This window comes from Oratosquilla oratoria, chromosome 12 (assembly GCF_046742065.1).
Source record: "Oratosquilla oratoria isolate Oo_2021 chromosome 12, ASM4674206v1, whole genome shotgun sequence".
In the NCBI taxonomy this organism is placed as follows: domain Eukaryota; kingdom Metazoa; phylum Arthropoda; class Malacostraca; order Stomatopoda; family Squillidae; genus Oratosquilla; species Oratosquilla oratoria.
In genome coordinates, this window is record NC_134788.1 from 4,791,322 (window position 1) to 4,817,129 (window position 25,808).

General features: G+C 38.1%; 1 protein-coding gene across 1 annotated transcript in view; it reads left to right on the top strand.

Moving 5' to 3' along the window:
* Positions 1 to 819: 819 nt before the first annotated feature.
* The window catches only part of LOC143030170 (prostatic acid phosphatase-like), a 44,193-nt gene continuing 19,204 nt past the window's right edge, over positions 820 to 25,808 (top strand). Inside the window, exons 1-3 of the mRNA XM_076193331.1 lie at positions 820 to 978; positions 10,348 to 10,446; positions 22,240 to 22,479. Of these exons, the coding sequence (XP_076049446.1) occupies positions 865 to 978; positions 10,348 to 10,446; positions 22,240 to 22,479 (453 nt within the window). The 5' untranslated portion in view covers positions 820 to 864. The remainder of the gene's footprint in view (positions 979 to 10,347; positions 10,447 to 22,239; positions 22,480 to 25,808) is intronic.

Consider the following 25,808-nt stretch of genomic DNA (forward strand, 5'->3'; position numbering starts at 1 on the left):
CGAAATAATTTCGGCCCTGGGCAGGATTCGAACCAAGAACTGCGGGCCACTATGGTGGCAGTTCAGCGCGCTACCAACTACGCCACCGAGTCGACCAACTACGCCACCGAGTCGACCAACTACGCCACCGAGTGTGTGTGTGTGTGTGTGTGTGTGTGTATTCACCTCGGATCTGCTGCAGTCTCTGTCGAGACAGCCAAACACCACCCTACGGCAGTGAGCTCAGAGCTCATTATTTGCCGATCTCTGGGTAGGTCTGAGACCACTCACACACTACACACCGGGACAGCAAGGTCACAACTCCTTGACTAACGTCCCGTACCTACTCACTGCTAGGTGAATAGGGGTTACACGTGAAAGGAGACAAACCCAACTTATCTCCGCCCGGCCGGGGAATAGTGTGTGTGTGTTTGTGTGTGTGTGTGTGTGTGTATTCACTTGGTCTTTGGATCACGTGTTGGACTCGTGATCGACAGCTATTTCCCTTCCGGAAGAGAGCTCAGAGCTCGTAGGTCCGATCTATGGGTAATGCTATGACCTTTCACACACACACACACCCAACTCCCCGCTCACGAGAGTCAGAGTAACGACCCGGAGCGCAGCAGTACTGAAATAATTTCGGCCCTGGGCAGGATTCGAACCAGGAGCTGCGGGCCACTTTCGTGGCAGCTCAGCGTTCTACCAACTGCGCCACTGTGTGTGTGTGTGTGTGTGTGTGTGTGTTTTCTTTTACTCCCTCCCGCATATTTTTTTTAAAATAAATGTCCTGTTTTATTCAAACGTCTGGCAGCAACGACAGCCTTTCCAGTGATTTCCTCCGATGGACAGTAATGTAAACAAACAGAATTAGTGGAAGCGTAAACGATGGTGGTGCTAGGGAACAAGACGAATTTTAGTGTTTTAATATTTTTAAGTATTTTAACTTATAGACATACAATAGTCAAAGCAGCCGAACCAACATTGGAAATTGTTCATGTGGTAAGTTGCAAATCTACTTAAGCAGAAATGAGAAGTCGCTTTTAAATTGATGGTTCATGTTTTCACAGTATGAGGTAATTTTAAACATGTAGGAAGAAAACACGTAAAGTACTACAAATTGATTAATGCCGTTCGTATGTAAACGTTTACATCATGGAGATGGATGATTATGTGGGCTACAACTTTAAAAACTGGTAAGTCAGTCGAATGACATGAAATATGTGACGGAAAACGAATCGGAGACCGTTTACGAAATACGAAACTTTGAGTCAGTTGAAAAGAACAAAGTTGAAAAGAGGTTTAACCGGAAATACGAAAGATGTTGAAAGTTCTAATATTTGGAAAGAAAGAAAGATAAGTGGTAGTAGATGCAGAGGCAACAGGATTTTTTTTTAAATACAACAAAAACCATACTAGAGATAGCTACCCAGATAATGATAATAACAATAATAGAATAAAAAAAACTAACAACTTAAACAAGGTGAAAAAAAATCAACAGAAGACTGATATCACAAACTAATAAGTTGAAAAGATGGGAAAATGTAATTTTTTAGGATTACACACCTACGTGAAATAGCAATAGAAAATTAGATATTTATTTTGTATGTCAATATAATATTTAAATATACGTTTTTCGTGGTGGAAATCGGAGAAAAAGCTGCTAGTGATACACAAATGAATGGAGCCACAATAACTGCTTGAGCCATCATTGTTTTGATAGACGTGGAGGTCAAAGAAATTAAAGTATAATAAATATATTGAACCTAACCTACAGAACTTAAACTAACCTAACCTGCATTTAGTAATGTGGTACCTGTAATTCAAGAGGTCATCAGGAATGTTGACTGCTGGTTTTGGCATCCAACCAGACTAGGATGTAGAGGAGTTTCATAGCTTGAAGAAAAGCATGAAGCTCAGCTCTGTAGCACTTTTTAAAAAATATTTGGTGTGATGTTACTTGGAATGGGAGAACATCTGGTACATAATGTCAACACCATTGTCAAATTGATATTGATGTTGATTCTAACATTTTGCCTATAACTGATGTTAAATTGATTGGCCTGTAGTTGTGCATTGACAATTTACCCCTTTTTTTTCTTTTCTTTGTAAGGGAACATTTGCCTACCCACAAGAAATAGGCATAAATCCATTATCTACTGACTTGTTGAATATTTATATTACTATTAACTGGTCACAGATTTCAAACTCTAAGCAACTTTAGGAAAAAAAATTTGCCTAGGGATTTTGTAGCATTAAGTCTGTCAATCTGTTTGACTACTTATGCTGATGGTAGTCTACTTCTGTCATCCCCACTGGATGTGTGTGATGATTGTATTACCTCTTAGGGGAGGACTCCCTCTGTTACAGACTTGTTGTATAGGATTGTTAGGGGCTTGGAAATATTGAGTCTCTGAGGATCTCCAGGTAAATGCCGGGACCATAGGCTTTATATATGTCTAGTTCTTGCAGGATTTTCTTTACAGAACCTTGATAAGGAGGAAGTAGGCATGGAATTAATTTGGGTGAAGGGTATAGGCAGGAACAAGGAGAAAATTATCAGGTTCTCTATAGACCTCCTAACCTGAGTACCGTATGGGACAGACTGAACCCCTGTTGCAATAAATTTGCAGTGTATTGCAGTACAAAAATTTTGTGATCATAGGAAATTTTAACTATAGAAACATTTACTGGGAAAGTTTAGTAGATCAGAAACTGTACAATTTTTTTAATGTAACACAAGATCATATAATTTCTTAAAGCAATTAATTACTGAGTCTACGAAGTGAGAGAATCCATTGGACCTACTGTTAACAAGGGTTTCTTTCATCTTTACATACCTAGGAATAAGGAAAAGATAGGTTAAATTTTTAGAAGTACTTATGCAATATAGCTTTAGAAAATTAAATATTCATTTTGTAAATTATAATACATCAATGTAATGTACATTTTTCTTGGCAGAAATCAATAATGGAAAAAGTTGCTAAAAGTAGTACACTAATGGAGTTGCAATGACTGCTTGAGATGTCATCTTTATTTTGATAGATGCAGAGGTTGATAAATTCTTTTAACCTAACCAGCATTACTAAATGCAGGTTATGATAGGTTAAACGAATTTATCATGCTTTGATTTCTATGATCATATCTATCAAAACAAAGAGTGCATCTTAAGCAGTCACTGTGGCTCTGTCAGTTTGTGTATCACATTTAGCAACTTTTTCTGTTGTTAATCTCTGCCAAGAAAAATGTATATTATGTTGACGTATTTTAATTTACAAATTGAATATCTTATTTTCTAATGCTATATCTCATAGGTGTGCACCTCTAAAAATTTACCAAAGATACATATATACATACATACATATACCAAAGGCTTTTTCCCCCCTTACATGGGGGATAGCCAAAAAGAAAGGCATAGAAATCACTCCCATCCTTTTCATTTCCCATATATTCCACTCCCCTCCACCCTCCTCTCTCCCTCCCTCCTATCTTGGCACCTCCTGAATGACGGGTCGTCCCTGCATCCTGTCCACTGCCCTGGGTCAGAAGCAGTGTCGCAAGACACAGCATATCCACAGCTGTGTCAAATTTGTTCTTATACATACTTCCTCACCCCCATCCCCCACCCACTCCCCCTCATGCATCACAGCCTCATCTATACACATGCATCACAGCCTCATCTATACACATTTAGTAAATATTTTCTCACAGTAATATCAGCATTAGCAAGGAAGATGTAGTCAAACAGATTGATAGACTTAAGATTGGAGGGGTTCAATAGGTCACTAGAGCAAATTAAGAAAGACCATATGTCTAAAGCATGTGAAGAAATAGGTTTCCATATAGATGCTAATATTGTCTCCTTTTGCTGTTATCTTCGATATTCAGCTTGCCTGTCATATCCCTTCGATGCCTAGTGTGCACATGCATGCATGCATGTATATGCTACCAGAGTGAACTTGGATGTCTTCAACCAACTCTCCAGGGACTGCCCAAGTGACTCAAGTCACCAACTTTTCCAGATGATGCCCCTAGCGAACAATAGGCTCCCTGGTCAAGCCACCTGAAGCCCTCTTCTTGACCGAAGAAACCAACAGGGTGTTGACAAGACACCTGCTTGAAACTTCTACATCTCATGGCCTTCGCTATTATAGAATCAGCGAACTAATCCGGCACCTCTTATCGCATTGCCCATCTGATGTGACCAACCTTTTAAATATTCTATATGTGAATATAGCAACAGCCTACTTATACCATATTTTGGCAACCCTATAAATATGTACATTCTAATGTTTCTGGCGACCCTCTGAGCTTAGAATGGAGCTTGCCTCATATTTGTAGGCAAGAGAGCTGTCTGGTACATTTAACAAACCACAGTACCAGAATTTACTTTGCCATTTAAATGTAGAAGTTAAACCTACACTCTACAATAAGTATGTGGAATAGCTTAGAAAGTGATATAGTCAAGCTCAAACAATACATGAGTTTGTCTAAATGTGATAATTGGAATTAAGGATGCAGATTAAGTTGGAACTGTACATAAATTTGAGGATAGGTATGATAAAAAATTAGAGAAGACAAGTTCCAATGGACATTGCTCCTTTTCTCTGTACTACATTTAGGTAAATATTTAATGCTACAGAATCCTTGGGTCCAAGTGAAATTTTTCCGAGTGTTAAAAGTGTAATTTAAAATCTGTGAATAGTTAATGGAAATAGTAAGTTGGTTGACAATGGACTTGTGCCAATTTCTTGGGAACAGGCAAATGTTGTTCCTGCATTTAAAAAGGGTAATAAATCTTCTATGCACAACTATAGACCAGTCAGTTTGACATCGGTTATAGGTGAAATGCTGGAGTCATTAAAAGCTAATAGTATCGAGGATCATATTGAGAGGCATAATTTGATTTGTGACTCACAGCATGGGTTTGCCAAGGGTAGGTGGTTTGTAACTAATCTTTTATCTTTTTGCACCAGATAACAATGTTAGTTACAATGTTACCGTATATATCTTGACTTTAGCAAAATGTCAACAAGGTGCCCCACCAGAGACTACTATTTAAATAAAGTCAAAGCCCATGGCAGAGGAGGAAAAGTGTGTGAATTAGTGGCTGAAAACAGTGGGACATCATTAACTGTGTAAAATCCAAATGAAGAAATGTTACTAGTGAAGTTCCCAAGGGGTTGGTTTTAGGATCTTTATTGTTCTTTATGTATATATGATTTGGACAATGGAATTGATAGTGATGTTAGTAGGTTTTGGCAGGGCTGTGGAGTCGGAGTCAGAGTTGGAAGCAATTACGGTCACTGGAGACGGAGTCAAAAGCAATTACGGTGTCACTGGAGTCGGAGTTGGTAAAAATATACCGACTCCGACTCCAGTTAGATTTACACTTTATAATGCCTTCGTTTAATCTGTAAAGTTATGCAGTGCAAACTCCTTATAAGTAGATTATATAAAAAAAATAATTTTAAAGATGTGATAAATCTCGTCTTATCTTTGTGGTCATTCCACTAAACCCCCAAAATGTCCTTGTGCAATGCTGGCTTTCAAATTTATACATAGAGCGATAAACCTCCAAAGTATTACTTGAATAAATTAGATAAACACCTCCATTTTACACCTTCTGTTGACACACAGTCATGGGAGCTGTAATATCCCTGTCAAGTTCCATATGCGTCGTTTCCATCACTCCATCAGTTTGGTGGTTTCTCCCAATGCTGCATTGCCAAACAGCAGGATAATTATGATTTCAACTGTAGACTAATGCAATGATACTATGTCTTCTCTCCTTTCCCCTTCTTTGTCCCTTCTATACTTTTTAACATTGAATTATTGAAATAAGGATATTTAAAGTTGAAAAAAAAGTTTCCCGTTTCAAACATGTTCAGCTGTATCTTGTATTGTACTCGTATCGATAAGATCGGTTCCAGAACCAGAGTGATGTCCATCGCAATAATCGCATAGCAGTACCAGTATGTAGTTAAATCAAGAGGTACATTATAGAATCTTTATTTTACAGAATTTTCTTGAATATCCTTTCAAAAAATCTCTACTTCAGTAATAAAGTATTAATGAAGAGGTCAAACATAGGAAAGCCACACTATAACATATATCTTTATGCTTTGATATAAACCAGTTATAATGATATAAGTCTCTTCAAGATTGGAGCGTATGTGTGTTGTATAGGCTTTATAAAATATGTAGGCCATAATCAGTTAATTACATGAAGAGGAGTCGGATTTGGAGTAAGTGGTGCCAAAAATAGAGGAGTTGGAGTCGGAGTCGGTGGTTTTGTGTTCCGACTCTTCACTGTTTTTGGTAGTACTTCTTCCACCATCATTTGAGACCTTAGTTTAATTTTTAGAGATCTATTTTTTCTTTAGAGTATAGTCCCATCAATGCACTTCTATTTCTTTTTCCATCTCTTGCCCCTCTTGTATCTTTTTTCAGAATTTCCTTTGCTATTTCTTTCTCCTCCATTTCTATTAAGTATCTAGCTACATTGTGCTTTATTTTTATACCATAAACTATTATACACTTTCTTTTTATCAACTGTGTCCCTGACCCAATTTTCATTCTCTTTAATTACTTTAATGACTGTTTCTTTTGCATTTTCCTCCACTTGTACAATTACTTTGAAAGCTACTTTTTGGTTTTCCTGATCTACTTTCCATTGATTTTTGATGTCTAGAAGATTTGTCTCTTTTATGGTATCTTTAACTTTCTTGGTCACCACTTGTATTCATTCTTTTACTTCTCTTTTCAAAGCCTCATTTTTGTTAGTATCTTCATTTTTCATTCTTTTTATTTTAATTTTTAATCAAGTTTTATACTTAGTTTAATTTTTTTAGGTCATTAAGCACTCTGTTGGTCTCAGCATTATTTTCTTAACTCGTTCATTTCTCAATACATTGCCCAGTATTCTGCTTTTAGGTCTATAATTCAATCTATTAGTTCTGTAATCTCTTGATTTTGTAGAATATTTTTATGCCTTATCTCCCCTTCTAAATCTGTACCTTCACCTAGTATTCTACCTTCTCTTGCAAACCCTGAAAATCCATAATTCTCCTCGTACCTTTGGTTATATAGAGGCGTTTCCATGTTACAGCTTTTTTTGGGGATGACACCTAATGGTGATTCAACCCTGCTCACATCTAGTCTTCTTTTAGTTGGTTCACCATATTTTTGTCTGTCTTCGCCATCCTCCATTTTGAATTATTTTCCACTCGGTGGAGTTATTCTAATAAATCATTTCAGTCACTTGAGTGTTAAGCAAAGCTCTCTCTTTCCCATACAGTACCAGACTAGGTGTTTCCTCCAACTTAGCAAAAAAAGCTGTGAACCCCAGATGTCCGCTCCAGATGGTGGTTCGTCTGTGTGTGTATTTACCTAGTTGTATTTTGCGGGAAGAGAGCTATGCTTGTAGTGACCTGCTATTGTATCATTCTGCATCCAGTTTTTTTCTTAAAGTCGTGTATAGTTTTAGCACTCACTATTTCCTCTCAGTTTGTTCCAGATATCTATCACTCTTTGTGGGAAGCTATTCTTTTTCAGATCTCTTCTGTAACTATCTTTCTTAAGTTTCTTCTCGTGTCCTTTTGTATTTCTTATGTCCCATTTAAATAGGTAATTCATATCAAGAATTTCCATCCCTTTCATAATTGTGTAAATGGTTATCAAATCACCTCTTTCTCTTTTTTGTTCCAGGGTTGGTAAATTTAATTTATCGAATCTTTGTTTGTGTGTCAAATTGCAAAGTGTTAGTGCCATCTTAGTTATTGCTCTTTGATTTTTTTTTTATTACTAGGTGTCCATAGTGATGCTGCATATTCTAATTTTGGTCTTATCACTGTAACTAGTATTTTCTTTACCATTTCTTCATCCATGTAGTCAAAGGCTACTTTCATTGATCTTAAGTTAAAAGTTTCTCTTACTAATTTGTTGACACGTTTGTCTGGTGTCATGTCATTTGAGATAATTACATCTAGGTCCCTTTCAGAGTTTACTTTTGTAACTTACTTTGTACCAATTTTATATTGACCCGAGATTCTATTTTTGCGTGTGTATTTACCTAGTTGTATTATACAGGAAGGGGAGCTATGCTTGTGGTGACCCGTTTTTGTATCTTGCAAGATCAAGTTTGTTCTTAAATTCTCGTATTGTGTTTGCACACACTATTTCTTCATCCAATTTGTTCCATATATCTATCACTCTGTGTGGGAAGCTGTTCTTTTTCAGGTCTCTTCTGTAGTTATCCTTTTTGAGTTTTATTGCATGTCCTCTTGTTTTTCCTCTGTCCCACTTTAGTAAGTCCTCTCTATCAAGGCATTCTTTTCCTTTCATAATTCTGAAGATGGTTAGTAGGTCCCCTCATTCTCTTCTTTGTTCTAGGGTTGGCAATTCCATTTCGGCCAGTCTTTGTTCATGTGTCAGGTTTGAAAGTGTTGGGACCATCTTTGTTGTTGCTCTTTGTATTCTTTCTAATTTTCTTATCTTTTTTGTACTGGGTGACCATATCAGCACTGCATATTCCATTTTTAGCCTCATCAGTGTTTGTAATATTTTCTTGATCATTTCCTTATCCAGGTATTCAAAGGCCAGCTCTATTGATCTCAACAAATTATATGTTTCTCTGACTATTTTATTTACATGTTTATGTGGTGACATGTCTTTGGTGATGATTACTCCTAGGTCCCTTTCAGAACTTACTTTCTCTACTTCTTTCCCATCAATTTTATACTATCCTAATATTCTCTTCTTGCTTTTTCCAAATTTAGTTATACTGCACTTCTTGATATTGAATTCTACCTCCCATCTCTTGCTCCACTCTGAGATCACTCTGCAATGAGTCACAGTCTATTTTGGAGTTTATTCTCTTTAATAATTTTGCGTCATCCGCAAAGCAGTTCGTGTAACTTTCAAGGTGTATTTACCTAGTTGTATTTTGCGGAAGAAGAGTTATACTCATATGGACCCGCTCAGAGCTTGTATGACCGATCTATGGGTAATGCTATGACCTTATACGCACACACACACACACCTCCAACGCCCCCGCCCACGAGAGTCGGAGTAATGACTCGAAGCGTAGTGATACTGAAATAATTTCAACCCTGGGCAGCAGGATTCGAACCAGGCACCGTACTGGCAGTCTAGTACTCTACCAACCATGCCACCGAGTCGTGTATTTACCTAGTTGTATTTTACGGGAAGGGGAGCTATGCTCGTGGTGTCCCGTTTTCGTATCTCATTTTATCTAAACTATTTTTAAATTCATGTATTGTTTTTGCACACACCACTTTCTCATCTAACTTGTTCCAACTGTCTATTACTCTGTGAGGAAAGCTGTTCTTTTTCACATCTCTTCTATAGCTGTCTTTTTTTATTTTCTTTCCATGTCCTCTTGTATTTCTGTCATCCCATTTTATCAGATTCTCTCTATCAGTAATTTCTATGCCTTTCATGATTCTGTAAATAGCTATCAAATCTCCTCTCTCTCTTCTTTGCTCTAGTGTCTGTAGTTCAAGTTTTGCTAGTCTCTCTTCATATGATAGTTTTGAGAGTGTTGGTGCCAATTTGGTAATTGCTCTTTGTATTCTTTCAAGTTTTTTATGCATTTTTTTGCACTTGGTGACCATATCGTTGTTGCATATTCCAATCTTGGTCTTATCAGGGTGATTAGAATTTTCTTCACCATTTCTTCATCCAGATATGTAAATGCTACTTTGATTGTTCTTATTAAATTATAGGTTTCTCCAAAAATCTTATTTATATGTTTTTCAGGTGACATATTATTCATAACAATGACTCCCAGGTCCTTTTCATTTTCTACTTTTTTTATTCCTTCTTCTCCCAATTTATATGATCCTGTTATTCTGTTTTTGCTTTTTCCAAATTCCATTATACTACACTTTTTTGTATTGAACTCCATCTCCCACTTCCTACTCCATTCCTGTACTATATTTAGATCTCTTTGTAGTGATTCACAATCTTCTTCCGTGTTCACTTTTTTCAATAATTTTGCATCATCTGCAAAGAAGCTCATATAGCTTTCAATTCCTTCATCCATATCATTAATATATATAGCAAACATTATTGGGGCCAGAACTGTTCCTTGTGGAACACCGCTTATTACTTCATCCCATTTTGAGTGCTGATTGTGTGTGTGTGTATGTGTATGTGTATGTGAGAAATTACTGTAGCGGGTTACCAACTCAGCCACATGGAGGCTTATTGAACTTTCATAATGAAACAATGTTAGGGAAGTATGGATATCACATATTTAATCAGTGCTCCGTAAAGTTTGCTTTTTATTGATTTTTTCCCTATTCTTGTGTTTGACCATTTATCCTAATTCTATCTTGTTTGCAGTTATTCCGTCATGGAGACCGTGCCCCAGTTGAGTCATACCCAAATGATCCATACAAAGATGGTGCAACATGGCCGAATGGATTTGGTCAACTTACACAGGTAATAAGAGATATGATTGTCCTCATAGGATTTATCTGGTACCAATGATGGGTACCTGCATGTGATGGTCCCGCAAGATGGGAGAGCAAGGCTTTCCATTCTCAAAAGCAGTCAGTCCCCCACCTCTATCAAGAGGTGCAGCCCTTAGAGGCCGACACTTGGTATTGGGCCAAAGATATCTGTCACTGTCAACTATATATCTTAAACATTTTAATTTATAGAGAAGTGACAACTGATGACTGTTTCCCTCCTACTACTTTCAGCCAGTGACACAGTAATGGTCTCGCACTAATAGAACACAAATAACAGTCCAAATCTTCTCATAGAGATATGTGTAAGGGCCAGGATCTGTAAAGGAGAATGTCTGTTGAGCAGGGAAAGGGAGAATGGAGGGGATAGATGTGAATGTAGAATGGTTGTGTATGGACATTGATTTGACAGTCCAAAGGGATTTCTCCTTGTCTTCTCTTTTCTTTGCATGATGGGACAAGGAGGAAAGGTTGACATGGAAGTGAAGAGCTTGCCCAGCTTTGGATGTACTATGTCTTGTGTTACTTATTATCTTGGCAGGGAGACAGGGAAGATCCTTCATCCATCAGGAGCTAAGAGGAAAGGGAAACAAATGGACAATGCATGGGACTGGAATTGGTTGAGGATGGGTGCATGCCTTGCTTGGCAACCTCCCTTGTGAGGGGGAGGAGCCCCCTTGTATGTAGAGACAGGATTTAATTGATTTAGTAAATCTCCAGTCATGTATTCTCAATTTTCTTCATTGTTTTATGTCATTTCTGTTTTGTTGAAAAGATTTTGCTAAAATTCCTTATGTTTATATAATGAAAAATTCATACATTGAATAAGCAATTGCCCCAATTTAATATGTACTAAAAAAAAAAAAATGAGGATAACAAGTATTAAATTGTTTCCTTTGTGGTTCTCCATCTCCATGAAGATTGAATAATGATTGTTGATTTGAGTTTCACTAACTGGAAACCTCTCAGTGGCTGGCAATGATCCTTGGACCCTCAACATTTGTCTGGGAAGAAACAATGGACTGTCTTTATTGTAGTAGTGTGGAACTGTTTCTGTGACTGGCTGAGAGTAGGAGGACAAGGACTGTCAGCTCTTGAAGTAAGAAGTTAGAGGAAATACAATTGAGACAGAAATCTCGAGCCTGGTCTTGCAACCAGGTACCAGTCCTTTAGGGCTGTATTTCTATATGGATATAAAGGGTTTATGGGTTTTGAAAATTAATAATAGGGAGATGATTCCCTTACCCAACCATCTTGCAGGGTGACCACATACAGGTACATGTCCTTAGTCCAAAGACTTTTTAAATACAGTCTGCTGACAGCAAATCACTTTCAAAACCCATCTCCAACATTATCTCTCCACTAAAATTCTTACCTGGTACCAAAAATCTCCCTACTACATGTATTAGCTCGTGTCTTACTCTAGCATTGAGGTCCCCCAACACCCTTACATTCACATTCTTCCCAAAACTCTTAACACATTTAAAACTCTACAAAAAAAGGGCCTCCATTTTCTCTTCACTTTTCTCACTACCAGGTCCATAAATACCCACAAAAACCCACATCCCAGTTTTGCTTTCACCTACATTAATCTTGAAGACACTTCACTCCACATACTTCCCTATCAAATCACTTGCCACCAGCATAGCCACTTCTTCCCTCCTATGCCCTCTGATGACTCTAGACACTGCCCATCATACTACCAAATTCAAAATCACCCCAACCTTTCAACATAGTTTCATTTAACCCCTTCCATACAGTGCCGCATACGTAGGCGGCATGAGGAGCAAGTGGATACGCGAGAATGCCATATCGGCGTCTTGATTATATTTATTGTAGTTGCCCCTGCGTAATGACATACTCTCTAAACTGTCTTCATCATATTTTCTATGGTTATCAAAATTCATGGGTGAAAGAGAGAACGATCGATATAAGCGGTGACTATATTTTATGATGCAAGTATTATTACGACACATCGTACGTCTGGCAGCTAATGCTGCCCGCGAGATTTTGGCCCGTACTGAAGAGGTTAAGGCTAACACATCCATACTCTTTACAAACATACTGCCAATCTCTTCCCTTTAATCATCTGTACCACAATCATACACATTTAATGACTAAAATTTTAGGGTTCTGACTGGAGTTCTTCCAGAACTTATCATGTCTTGACTTCTTGGAGGATGAACATATAGAGAACAGAATCCCTAGCCCATATCACTCCAGCCCAGTTTGATGCCTTTTACAATTCATGTGGGAATCAGAGTGGCAGAATTATTTTCCATCCCACCACAGTTTCAATGGAACAGCAGAAGGGAGGGATAGTTGTAGTACAAAAGGAGGATCATTCCTCAGAGTAGATATTTTATTCTTATCATAGACAAATGGTGTGTGAATCCAGTCCATAGTGGTGCCCCAATACAGTCCCAAAAGAATTTGCTGTGTACTACCATGTAATCCCCACTGCTTGATAATATGCAGTTATTACCCCAGTGTGAAGTATTCTCATACTACAGATGACAAAATTTTAATGTTTTTCACAAATAAAAGGGAGTTATTAGGGAAATCAATGAGGATGATACTAAGATCACAATAAAAGAAAGGAAAAGCTTTCAGGGTCATAATTTATCAGAGGTAAAAGAATTTGCAATTGAGGTGAAAAAATTCATGAGATTTCTTCTCATTGGTTAAAGTTTTATGAACTAGAGTGAAAGCATGGACAAGAAAAGCCACAAACCTGTATCAGAAACCAGAAATTGATGAACAAGGAAATTGCATAAGAACATAAGAATGGAGGAGATTGCAATAGACCATAAAGCCTACACTAGGCAGTTCCATGCCCCTTAGCATCTGTCATCCCTTTCCGTAAAGTTATCTGATCTTCTCTTGAAACAACCAGTTGTTTCAGCACTTGCTACATAGTTACTAAATCTAATCCATTTGTTAACCACTCTGTTGGTAAACCAATTCTTGCCTATTTCCTTGTTAGAACTAAATTTGTTAATTTTAAATCTATTACTACAAGTCCTTCCCTGCTGTCTTAATAAGATGACCTTGTCTGCTTCACCCTTGTTAAAGCCCTTAACCCATTTGAATACCTCTAATAGATCACATACTCGTCTTTCCAGAGGGTGTAAGTTAAGGTTTGTATGACTGTCTCGTAAGATAAACTTATAAGCACTTGTACCACTTGGGTCAATCTCCTCTGTAGTGATTCTAGTGAATTAATATCCATTCTAAAGGATGGAGACCAAAACTGTATCACATAGTCAAGGATGTGTCTGTTGCCAAATAGAGTTCAGTGATTACCTCCACAATAAATCCTAATGCCCTGTTAACCCTATTCCTGGCACTAATACTCTTTCCCAGATAAGTGCAGTATTCACACACAACTAAGTGAATGCAAAACCAGCTCACTTCTGATTATGCCACTAGCCACTAGGTCATTGTAGGAGAAATGGCATGCATCCAATGAAAATAAAATTTAAATCATAAGCCATAGAATATGAAGTAATCAGCAAATCTTGGAAGTTAGCTGAAGAAAAGCTTACAAAATATTTGGATTATAAAAGATTCAACTGAAGATGAATGTGGAAGACATGGGACGTAGTAAAGGAAGCCAAGGACAAAAATGAAACAAGGACAGAAGAAGAAAAACGTTAGTTTTCTGGAGAGTTCTCAGTGTGTGAGGAAATGGTTTTGAAAACGAGAAAACTAAGTAGCCAGTGCAAATGTAGAAAGTTTACTATGTGCCATGTAGGAGATAAATGATTACTTGATAGTAAATGAACCTGATATTTTGTGAAAAGTTGAGACCAAGCTCTCAACAAAATGTTGATTTACAGCTGGTGAAGAGACTGAGAAGATGAAATTGATGGTGGGGTGATAGTTGTTTCGAGAAATTACATAATGGTGGGAAAAGCCAATCTGAGTGAAGACAAGGCTGAAGAAACTCATGGTGGCATATGTCCCCTCCAGGTCAAGAGCTTGGAATGAAACTGAATATAAAGAAATGTTGGACACAACTCTCTTCCTAAGGTGGTGGTGGGGTGGGGGGGTTATATTGCATTTTCTCTTCCAGTTGGATGGGAGGGCATGTATGGTTTGCCATGTTATGTTTCTGTGTCTCCAGCTAATAGGAGGAGGTGTAGGAGGAGCAGGTGTCAGGCACTGATCTTCTTTTGTGAAAACAAGAATAAGAGAGAAGGAAATAGAGATAAGTGGTAGGGTTAGATTTAGAAGATTCTGGGCCAAATCTCGAAATGAAGTATTGGCCTTTTTGGGCTGTACTTCCATGTGAAGATGGGTAGTTGTGTGCTGGGTTTGGAGATCACTGTAGGGGTCTGGCTACTTGTTCATTGGCATTTCAACAAATCTTTTTTTCTATCCTCTGCACCATCTCCTGGTCTTGCAGTGTATCCTTGGACATGACCAGTGTGGAAGCACCTTGTATGTATGCAAGATTGAGAGAATACAAAGAACAGCTTAAAAAAATCCACCAAGGTAAAAATTATCCTCTACAAAATGATTCTAAGGCTAGTGTTAACCTATGGCTCAGAATCATGGACAGTGACAATAAAATTAAAGAGTAAATTCTAAGCAGTTGAAATGAGGGTTTTATGTCTAATTAAGGTTGCAACTAGGAGGAACTAGAAGAAATGTTGATATCCAGAGGGAACTTGATGCAAAACTAATAATAATATTTGTGAAGAAAAATCAACTGAGGTGGTATGGACATGTGATGTGGATTGACTTGGAAAGATATACCACCACAGCACTACCAGTGGACACTGAGAGGGAGAAGACCAGTGTGAAGACCTAAGAAGAGAGAGATGGAATCAGAGAAGCAATCGAATGAAAAGGAGAGAACATGAGGATGATAGAAGCTGAAGGGAGATGCAGAGATCATTCCCTATGGAAAAACACCATACATTTTACCTGCCATTAATGGGAAAGAGAGAGTGGTACAGTTGTAGTGTTCAGGTTAACCCCTTCCATACGGTGCCGCACACGTAGGCGTCATGGACTTAGATCTCGGTGGCAGCAACCAATGCCAGCCGTACGACGTGTCGTAATAATACTCGCATCATAAAATATAGTCACCGCTTATATCGATCATTCTCTCTTCACCCGTGAATTTTGATAACCATAGAAAATGCGATTACAAAAGAATTAGAAAGAATGTCATTATGGAGGGGCGACTACAATAAATATAATCAAGACGCCAATATGGCAGCCTCGCGAATACACTCGCTCCCCATGACGCCTACGTGTGCGGCACCGTATGGAAGGGGTTAATGAAGGGAGATCTTTTAGTTTTGGATGGGAATCACTAGTTCATGGGAACAAAGCAAAAAATGACTACATGATTGAGGGTATCAAGAAGCTGTTTTCCATACAGATGGATCAATTCATTGGATAGCCTAAAAAAGGACAGTCCAATTTGAAATCATAAATGAACTTAACCACTTCCATATGGTGACGCCTACGTAGGCGTCATGAGGAGCAAGTGGGTACGCAATGATGCCGACATCGGCGTCTTGATTATATTTATTGTAGTCGTACCTACGTAACCTCCATTCTCTCTAAACTGGCTTCATCATATTTTCTATGGTTATCAAAATTCACGGGTGAAAGAGAACGAATGATTGAGCACTGACTTTATTTTTTATAATGCGATTATTATGACGCAACATCGCACGTCGGGCAGCTAATGCTGCCAGACGTGCGATGTGCCCCGGAGTGAAGAGGTTAAAACTAAGTTTGATTGATGGAGAAAAAGATGGTACTCCACAAGTGATTCATGTATTGGACTTGGGATTGACAGATATTACCCTCTCAGATGAGAGCTTAGAGCACATATGCAGCCTAATCTATAACTTGCACCCAGTCCTCTTGGCATTCAGTGTTAGTGAAGTTTTCAAAGTGGATACAGGGCTTAAACTGTGACTTCTTGTGTCAGAAGTAAAGACAGCCACTATACCAGCAATCTTTATACCCCTATCCTTTTATAGTACAATTACAGTGGGTAAATACAATTATGTAGACCCACTAATCCTAATACAAAGACAGGTCTGTTAATCCTTGCAGAATGAGGGAGGAAGGGATGCCTCAAATAAAGGCTTCCAGTAAAAGGATTGGCATTAAATCATTTTTAATATACTACATGTCTTTTGTTTCTTATTCAAACATGGAGAAGAGGCACAAGAGAGTAGGATGACAGGCATCAAGATGTGGAGAGTGGTTTGAGGTAAAGGTGGGATTTCTCCAGGGATGTGTCATGCCACCATGGCTGTTCAATGTGTAAATGGATGGGGGTGGTGCAATAGGTAAATGCAAAGGTAATAGACTGGCGATTGGAGATGGTTAAAGAAAATGGAGAAAAATGGGAGATAGGCCAGTTGTTGTTTGTTTGGTGATGACACTGCTTGTGGCAGGATCAGAGGAGGGATTAAGGAAGTTAGTGACAGTTTGGGAAGGTGTGCAAAAGAAGGAAGTTGAAGATAAGTGTGGGTAAAATTAAGGTGATGAGAATACAAAGAATGAAGGATTACAAAGGAAGAGCATGTCAACAGGAGACCTTTTGGTCCATAACTAGGTTGGATGCAGAAAAGAAAAACCAGATGAATGAATAAAATAAATAGATAATGATAAATAAAATATAACAATTTATAATAAAAAACATGAATAGTAATAACTAAGTAAATAATACATATACCAAAGGCTTTTTTCCCCTTACAAGGGAGGTAGCCAAAAGACAAAGGCATAAAATCCACTCCCATTCACCCCCCTCTCTCCCCATATTCTTGGCTACTCCTGGATGATGGGTCCTTCCTGCATCTCACCCACTGCCCTGGGTCAGAAGCAGTGTCACAAGACACCACACGTTCACAGCAAGGCCTTTTCATTAAATCCCTCCCTCCTCTTTCCCCTTATGCAGAAAAAGAGAAGATGGGGAAAAATCCCTTTCGGGCTACATCAAATTATTTTTTCATACGTACTCCCTTAGCTCCATCTTGCACCCACTCCCAAAAATGCATCACAGCATCATCCATACACAACCATTCTTCATTCACCCCTATCTTCAGTCTTCTCCTGTCCTTCCTCCACAAACATTCCCCTCTTTCCCAATGCCCCTTTTACCCCATCCATCTATCTCATCCTTGGTCTACCCCTCATGTTCACTCCTATCTCTTTCTTCCACACCTCTTTTACTAATCTTTCTTTGATAATTCTTTCCATGTGTCCAAACCATCCTAATACTCTTTCATCAACCCCATCTCCCAGCTCCCTTTCCACCCCTGTTCTCCTCCTCACCTCCTCATTTCTTACTCTATCCAGCCTAGTAACCCCTATCATACATCTCGGGCACCTCATCTCAAACACATTCAAACTCTTCTTCTCTTTCTCTTTTATGTTACATGTTTCTACCCCATACAGTGCTGTCAGCACAATCAGTCCTTCATACAAACAATAGACTGGTCTCCCTTACAAGTATAATAGCTAAAATCTGTGAAAAAGTCATCAAAAGTAGATGGACCAAACATCTGGAAGAGAACAATATACTAAATCCAAAGCAGTTTTAGAAAGGGAAGATCATGTGCCACAAACTTGATGTGTTTTTATTCAGAGTTAATAGATATAATACAAGAAAGGGATGGATGGGCAGACTGTGCTATCCTGTACTTACAAAAGGTGTTTGATAAAGTACCACACAAAAAACTAACAAGAAAACTTGAAACAACAGGAGGTGTACATGGAAAATTACTGATATGGATGCAAGATTTCTTGCATGGGAGAAAAATGAGAGTAGTGCTTAGAGATGATAACTCAACCTGGGAAGAAATGATAACTGGAGTCCCACAGGGTTCAGTATTGGCTCTGATAATGTTTGCTGTATATATAAATGACATGGATGAAGGTGTAAAATGTTACATGAACTTCTTTGCAGACAACACAAAACTACTAAAGAAAGTAAGTACAGAAAAAGACTGTGAATCACTACAGAGAGACCTGGACAAAGTCAGGGAATGGGGTCAAAAGTGGCAAGTGAACTTAAACATTAAAAAATGTATAATGGAATTTAAAAAAAAAAAAAAAAAAAAATCAGGACAATATAAAATCAATACAAAGGAAGTAAAGAAAGTTACTTCTGAAAAGGACCTACGAGTAATTTTTACCAAAGACATGTCCCCAGACAAGCATAAAAACAAAATAGTTGGAGAAACCTACAATTTACCAAAATCAATAAAGGTGGCTTTTAATTACTTAGATGAAGTAATGGTAGAAAAAATACTAGTCACACTGATAACACCAAGGTTGGAGTATGCTGCAACACTATGGACATATGGTACAAAAAAGAATATAAGGAAAATAGAAAGAATCCAGAGAGCAATGACAAAGATGGCCCGAACACTTTCAAAACTGACATATGAACAAAGATTGGCTAAACTGGAACTACCAACCCTGGAACAAAGAAGAGAAAGAGGAGATCTATTAGCCATTTACAGAATCATAAAAGGCATGGAAGCCCTTAAGGGGGTACGCGACACCTGGAGGTTATTTTCTAAACTATTTAGAGTAAAGAGCTGAAACTTCTCAGGTAAATAGGTATCCATGTTGCCTACATTTTAGGTGAAACAGAATGATGTATGTACACATGTACGTATACCAGTAGCGACATTTAAAAGTGCACAGCACCATAATACGTGGACCAATTTGTTTTATATTTTGGCTATGATTAGTCAGTAGGCACACCTAGGGCCGGTCATTGAGTAATTGAACAATTTCCTTTATACTTTTGCATACAGGCATTTCAATTTTAATGTCCGGCAAAAATCGTGAAAAATAAAAAAAAATTGGTCTTGTTTCCATTATTACTCCGAACTCTTTCATCCTATTCAAAATATTCGAACGATCGGCCCTAGCAGTTACTAAAAGTAATATTCCCTGTAAGTTTCATCTAAATCTGATGTATTTTAGATTTTTTATGATTAAAAAAAAGTAAAAAATATCGAACGGAGATATGGCAACTTGAAATATAAATATATCTGTACCTTGCTTATAGTTTCACCAATTTGACTGATTTTTTCATGGCTTAATTCTTATTATATAATGAGTAAGTACAGTAAAAATCATCAACATATTTTAATTATAAGTACTTTAAATACTGAAAAACTAAAGTATAAGTATATCACAGTAGTGACGACGCACAGACGACACCATCATATAATTTGCTTTTTTGCACCTTTGGCGGTTTCTTCATATGAAACCTCACTGCTGGGGGTCTTCAGGGTATCTAAATCATTGGAAAGAGGTTTATTTTCCAGCAGTGGGCGCCTTCTCTTTCCTCATCAGATTCCCCTCACCAATCTATGTTGGTAGGGCACCCCCTCCAGCATCATATGATGTCCCTTCTTCTCTCTTCTTTCTCTCTTCTTCCTGTATAGCCTTGATCTTTTTCCTCTTGCTTTCTTCTTTGGATTTAATCTTCCTCTTTGAATTGTTTAGTCTAATGTTGTCCTTTACCTCTGTCACTGTCACAGAGGTGCAGGTGAGGGCAGTGGTGGAGTGAGAGGTGGTGAGGTCTTGGCTAGTCGTCTTTGACTGCTTGCCATCTTTAACTGCTGTTTTTTGTCATTGTGGATGTTCTTTTGTTCTTTTTGCTACCCATGATGACTGTACTAAAGAGTAATATGTACTAGCTAAAGTAATAGATTGCAATGAGAGCTCATGAGACATGCGCACTTTTCCTTTCAGAGCTAGCCGGTAACTGACGCTTAGCTTCGCTCAAAGTTGGCAAAACTTCTCCCTCCACCTTCCTCCCTTCCCCTCCACCATCGTACTGGCCATTGAAGCACTGGGCAAGCGTAAATTCAATCAAATTTCAACGTTATTCGATGCGCCTGAATGTCCTAAGTGGCACGCCTCCCTCTAGTGTGGGTTGCGCCTTTAACTCTGTCCCTTTAAACCTCACCCAAAACCTTTAAATTGTGCACGGCTGGAAAATTATTTGTCGGGATTTGTTTCTAAATGGTATACGAACATTTTAAACACAGTTTTGAAAAATGCTATATCTTGACCAAATTCACCCCCCCAGGTGTCGCGTACCCCCTTAACAGAGAAGACTTATTAAAGTGGGATAAAAGAAAAACAAGAGGACATGAAAAGAAACTCAAAAATGATAGTTGTAGAAGAGATCAAACTCACTCTCACCCCTCTCTTTCAACTTAGTTTCACTCAATGCCAACACATCCATCTCTCTTCTCCCAATCATACTGCCTATCTCTTCCCTTTTACTCTCATCCATACCACATCCATGCACATTGAAAGACCCAAACCTCAGGGTACTTTTTAGGAATGTCCCCTGTGGGGCTACAGGTAGCAGAATTTGTAGTCCTATCCCTGTCCTGTATTTTGTTGCCTCTTATGACTCAAGAGGGAAGACTTGGTGGTAGCATTCTTTTCCCCCACCACAGGGTAGGCGAAAAAAGGAAATGAATATTCAGAGAAATGGTTCAGGACAGTAAAATGGGGTTGCGGGACAGCATAACAGAGGGACAGTTGCAGTATAATAAAAGTGTCATCATTTCTCTATGAACAGAGTCTTCCTCTATCACAGACAAAATGATGTGTGGCTCTGTTCCATGGGGGCACCCCATATAGACCCTAAAGTGTCAACTGCATGCTACTTTGCCACAATAACATGCAGCCAATGGCCCAATTAAGTGATGGAAAAAGTGACGAGCCATTATTGAATGAGAAAAGGGCATCAAGGTAGATAATATAAAGATAAACAACCTATGCTGATGAAGTTGATCTAATTGCTGAAAATGGTGAGGACCTTACCAACATAGTACCGACAAAGGGTTAGTGGAAAAAGTCTTCTTGCAAATTAACCACAATATAACAAAACTAATTCATGAGAGTAGACAAAACAACCACCTTTGGAATTTTTAAACAGACATAGAATCAATAGGGTGAGTGACAGAATTAAAATATTTAGGAGCAACAATAACAAATTAAAACAAAATGAATGAGGAAAGTAAGGTGAGAATATTGGCAGCTAATAGGAGTATTTTTTTTTTTAGCTTTCAAGATGTCATGAAAAGAAAATATATATCATGAGCAACCAAGCTGCAAACCTATAATTCAATAATACGACCTACAGCTTTATATACCTCTGAAACTTTGGTATTAACAAAAGAAATGGAACAAAGGTTAATAGAATTCGAAAACACAATACTAAGATCTAATACAGGAGCCATCTTTGATAGAGAAGAAAACCAATGGAGTAGTAGTCAAAATTGGGAACTTAGGAAAGAGACTAAACAGGAGAGAATCATAAATGTTGTTTTAAGAGAAATAAGCGAAGATGGGCAAGGCATGTTGCACGCATGGAGGCGAGCAGGATGCAAAGAGGTGATGAACGCGTGTGTGGAAGGGAGAAGACCAACAAGTGGATTGATGGCATAAAGAAGGGGGTGGGGAAAAGAAAGTGATGGTCCAGAAAACTGGATGTAACTTGTACAAGACAGAAGATGGCAAGGCTGGATATTGGTAGATATGGATCTGCAAGAGGTCTAAGATCCACCAGAGTAAAGTAGTAAAAATGTTATTGTAGAGGTTGCTAAACTCCCTTGTTAGATATAAACTTGCCATTAATTTACATACTTCACTCAGCCTTGGGGTAGACTGATGAGCATATCACCGATTTTGTTTAATTGTATGTGTGTCTTTTTGCTAACAAGATCTTGCTACTTTTCAGAATGGGAAGAGGATGCAATATGCTTTGGGGAACTGGCTTCGGAAGCGTTATGATGGTTTCATCAATGAAACCTGGAAGACAGAAGAAGTGTATGTAAAAAGTACTGATTACGACCGAACACTAATGTCTGCACAGAGCAATATGGCAGCATTTTACTACCCAAATGATGCAATGCGCTTCAACAAGAGTATCCCATGGGTTCCCACTCCTATACACACAGTGCCATTAGAGTTTGACGTTGTAAGTATCTGTTTTGTGTGTATGATAGATATATTAGTATGTCTTCCATGTAGGGTATTGATGGTACTAATTGTGTATTGTTAATATTTTAGTGATGCCCCTATAGACTAGAGTTATTCAGCATTTTTTATGATGGGAGACCAGTTTTTTCTTTTAGTTCAGTCTCTATAAGTATATGGTCACTTTTTTCCAAGTGGTGTCTTGTATATAATTTTATCTACTATTTCAAGTTCTGTTGTAAATATTAAATCTAGTCTCGACGGTTCCTCATTACTTCTGTATCTAGTGTTTTTGTTGACCCATTGTGCTATTGTATATTCCATGGTCATGTACAGTAATACATTACCCCACAGATCCTCTCTGCCTTTCACTGTCATTTCCTCCCAACAAATTTCTTTGCAGTTAAAAGTCCCCCATATTGTGGCATAGTTACATTGGCTGGCGTTCAATTTCTTAACCCCTTCCATACAGTGCCGCATACGTAGGCGGCATGAGGAGCAAGTGGATACGCGAGGCTGCCATATCGGTGTCTTGATTATATTTATTGTAGTTGCCCCTGCATAATGACATACTCTCTAAACTGTCTTCATCACATTTTCTATGGTTATCAAAATTCACGGGTGAAAGAGAGAACGATCGATATAAGCGGTGACTATATTTTATGATGTGAGTATTATTATGACACATCGTACATCTGGCAGATTTTGGCCCGTACTGAAGAGGTTAATGAAATAAGCTGTAGCATGCTATATGCCATTTGTGTCCTGCAATAGTGTTGCTCCTAAAACAACATCACTTGCATCTGTTAACAAAGTGGAAGATTTTTTTAAGTATCTGGGCTTTTCAGGACAGTGTCTTTCATAAGAATTAGTTTTAATTTTTGAAAAGCTTGCCGACAATGTTATGTCTAAGTGAATTTCCACCCTTTTCTCGACAAATCTGTCAGCGGCTCTGCAATATCAGAGAAATTTGGACAAATTTTTCTGTAGTAACCTGCCATTCACAGGAATCGTCTTGTCTCTTTTCTATTCATGGGTGTAGGAAGGTCAGATGGCTTGAACTTTAGCTGCCAAGGGGGATATTTCAGAATCATCTACTTTGAAACCTAAGTAGGATACTTGGGCATGTCCAAAATGACTTTTTTCTAAATTGATGGTTAGGCTAGCCTTACTGGCTCTCTCAAAGAATTCGTGCAACAGATTTAGATGTTGTTCCCAAGTGTCCCTAAATATCACCATGTCTTCTAGATTAGATATGATTTAACTCCTCTCATGCCTGAAATAATCTTGTTAACCATTCTTTGGAAGGTAGCAGGAGCATTCCTTAACCATTCTTTGGAAGGTAACAGGAGCATTCCTTAACCTAAAGGGAAGCACCTTAAACTGAAATGATTCATCTGGTGTTACAAAGGCTGTTTTGTCTTTAGCCTTGGGGTGCATTGATATGTAATAATAACTTTTTAGTAAATCTATGGTAGTGACTAATCTAGAAGAGCCAATATCGTCTATTAGATCATCAATCCTAGGAAGTAGGTAAGCGTCTGCTCTCGTTGTCTCATTCAACTTTCTATAATCTAATACTAATCTATGTTGCCCTCCTGGTTTTGGCACTAGTAAACAGGGAGCGGCCCAAGGACAGGAAGATGGTTCTATTAGTCCTTGTAGTAGTAGAGGGCTTTCTTAATGGATATGGTAGAGGTTAGTTTGATGTCATGCATTATGTCTTTGTTTTGTCTTGGAACATTGGAAAATAACTGGGTAATCCCGAACTAATCTTATAACATCTTGCTGTTTATCACAGCCCGTGTTCTACTTTTTTCTCCAGGAACATCAAAGCCACAGAGTTCTGTAATGATAGATCAAGATGTGGCAAGTAGTATTCACTTTTGTCTTCCTTTATTATATTAGCCAAGATGGCTTTGTTGGAATGAAATAGTTTCAATGAGTTTATATGGCATTTCCTAAATTTCTTTTGCCTCTGGAGTTTCTGTAATATAATTTAAAAGGGCTTACTCTCTCCTTGATGGTGTATGGCCCATGAAACCTATTCTGAAGAGAATCTCCTGGTATAGGTAGATAGAGGAGGACTTCATCACCTGAATGAAACTTTCTTTTGTCTTTATCATACTTTCTCTTCATCTTCTATTGAGCCTGAGTAAAAATTTTCTTGGCAAAGTTCCAAGCTGTCTTTAATCTTTCTAACATTCTCTCTACATGTACAATGGTTGAGACAGAGGAATGAAGAGTAAGCCAACTATTTTTCAATACTTTAAGGGGTTCTCCATCTTCATGACCAAAAATGAGTTTGGCTGGACAGCCTGTACTGTTTTGTATGGTGGATCTGGCTCCAAATAATATTAAAGATAATCCTTCTTCCCAGTCAGGACTGGTTCCTAAAACATACTTTCTGAGCATAGACTTTAGTGCGACATGGAATTGTTCTAATGCACCTTGTAATTGAGGGTGGTAAGGAGTAGAGATAGTATGATCCACTCCTAATCCTTTAAAGCTTATGTTCAAACTGGTTTGATGTAAAGTTTGTGCCTTAGTTACTTTGTATCTCTTTGAGAAAACCCATCAAAGAAAAACAATTCCTTCACAACCATTTTAGACCTAATGTTTCTCTGTGGAATTGCTTTGGGGAATCTGGTACTGAGACACATGATTGTCAACAAGAACTTGTGTCCTTTCTTTGGAGGTAAAGGTTCTACACAATCTATGAGGATTTTGGAGAAGGGCTCCCCAATAGTTCTAACTCAAGTAGTATGTGGTCACTCTTCCCAATTTGTGTCTTGTATTCAATTTTGTCCACAATTTCAGGTTCTGATATAAAGAATAAATCCAGTCTTTATGGTTCTTCATTATTTCTATATCTGGTGTTTTCCTTTACCCATTGTGTCATTGTAGATTCTATAGTCATGTCAGATAATAAATTTCCCCATAATTCCTCTCCACCTTTCACTCTCATCTCTTCCCAACAGATTTCTTTGCAGTTAAAATCCCCCATAAGTATCACGTTTCCTTCGTCTTTCAGCACCCCATTTAATGAAATCCTTGTATCTTATAACATTTTAGAGTAACTCCCTCTCTCCAAGAACCTGTTTTTGGAAGTACATAGATCACCACAAACATTATTTTTTTCATGTCTTTATCTTAAACTCTTATCATGATCATTTCCACATTGTTCCCTCCATTTGAAACCTTCGTCACATGTAAATTTTTCTTAGCCAAGAACGTGATTCCACCCAGTGATTATATAATCCATTTCCAACACTCTTAGGTGATAGTGGACCCCTTGAATTTGTTTCTACAATTGCCATTGTGTCTGGT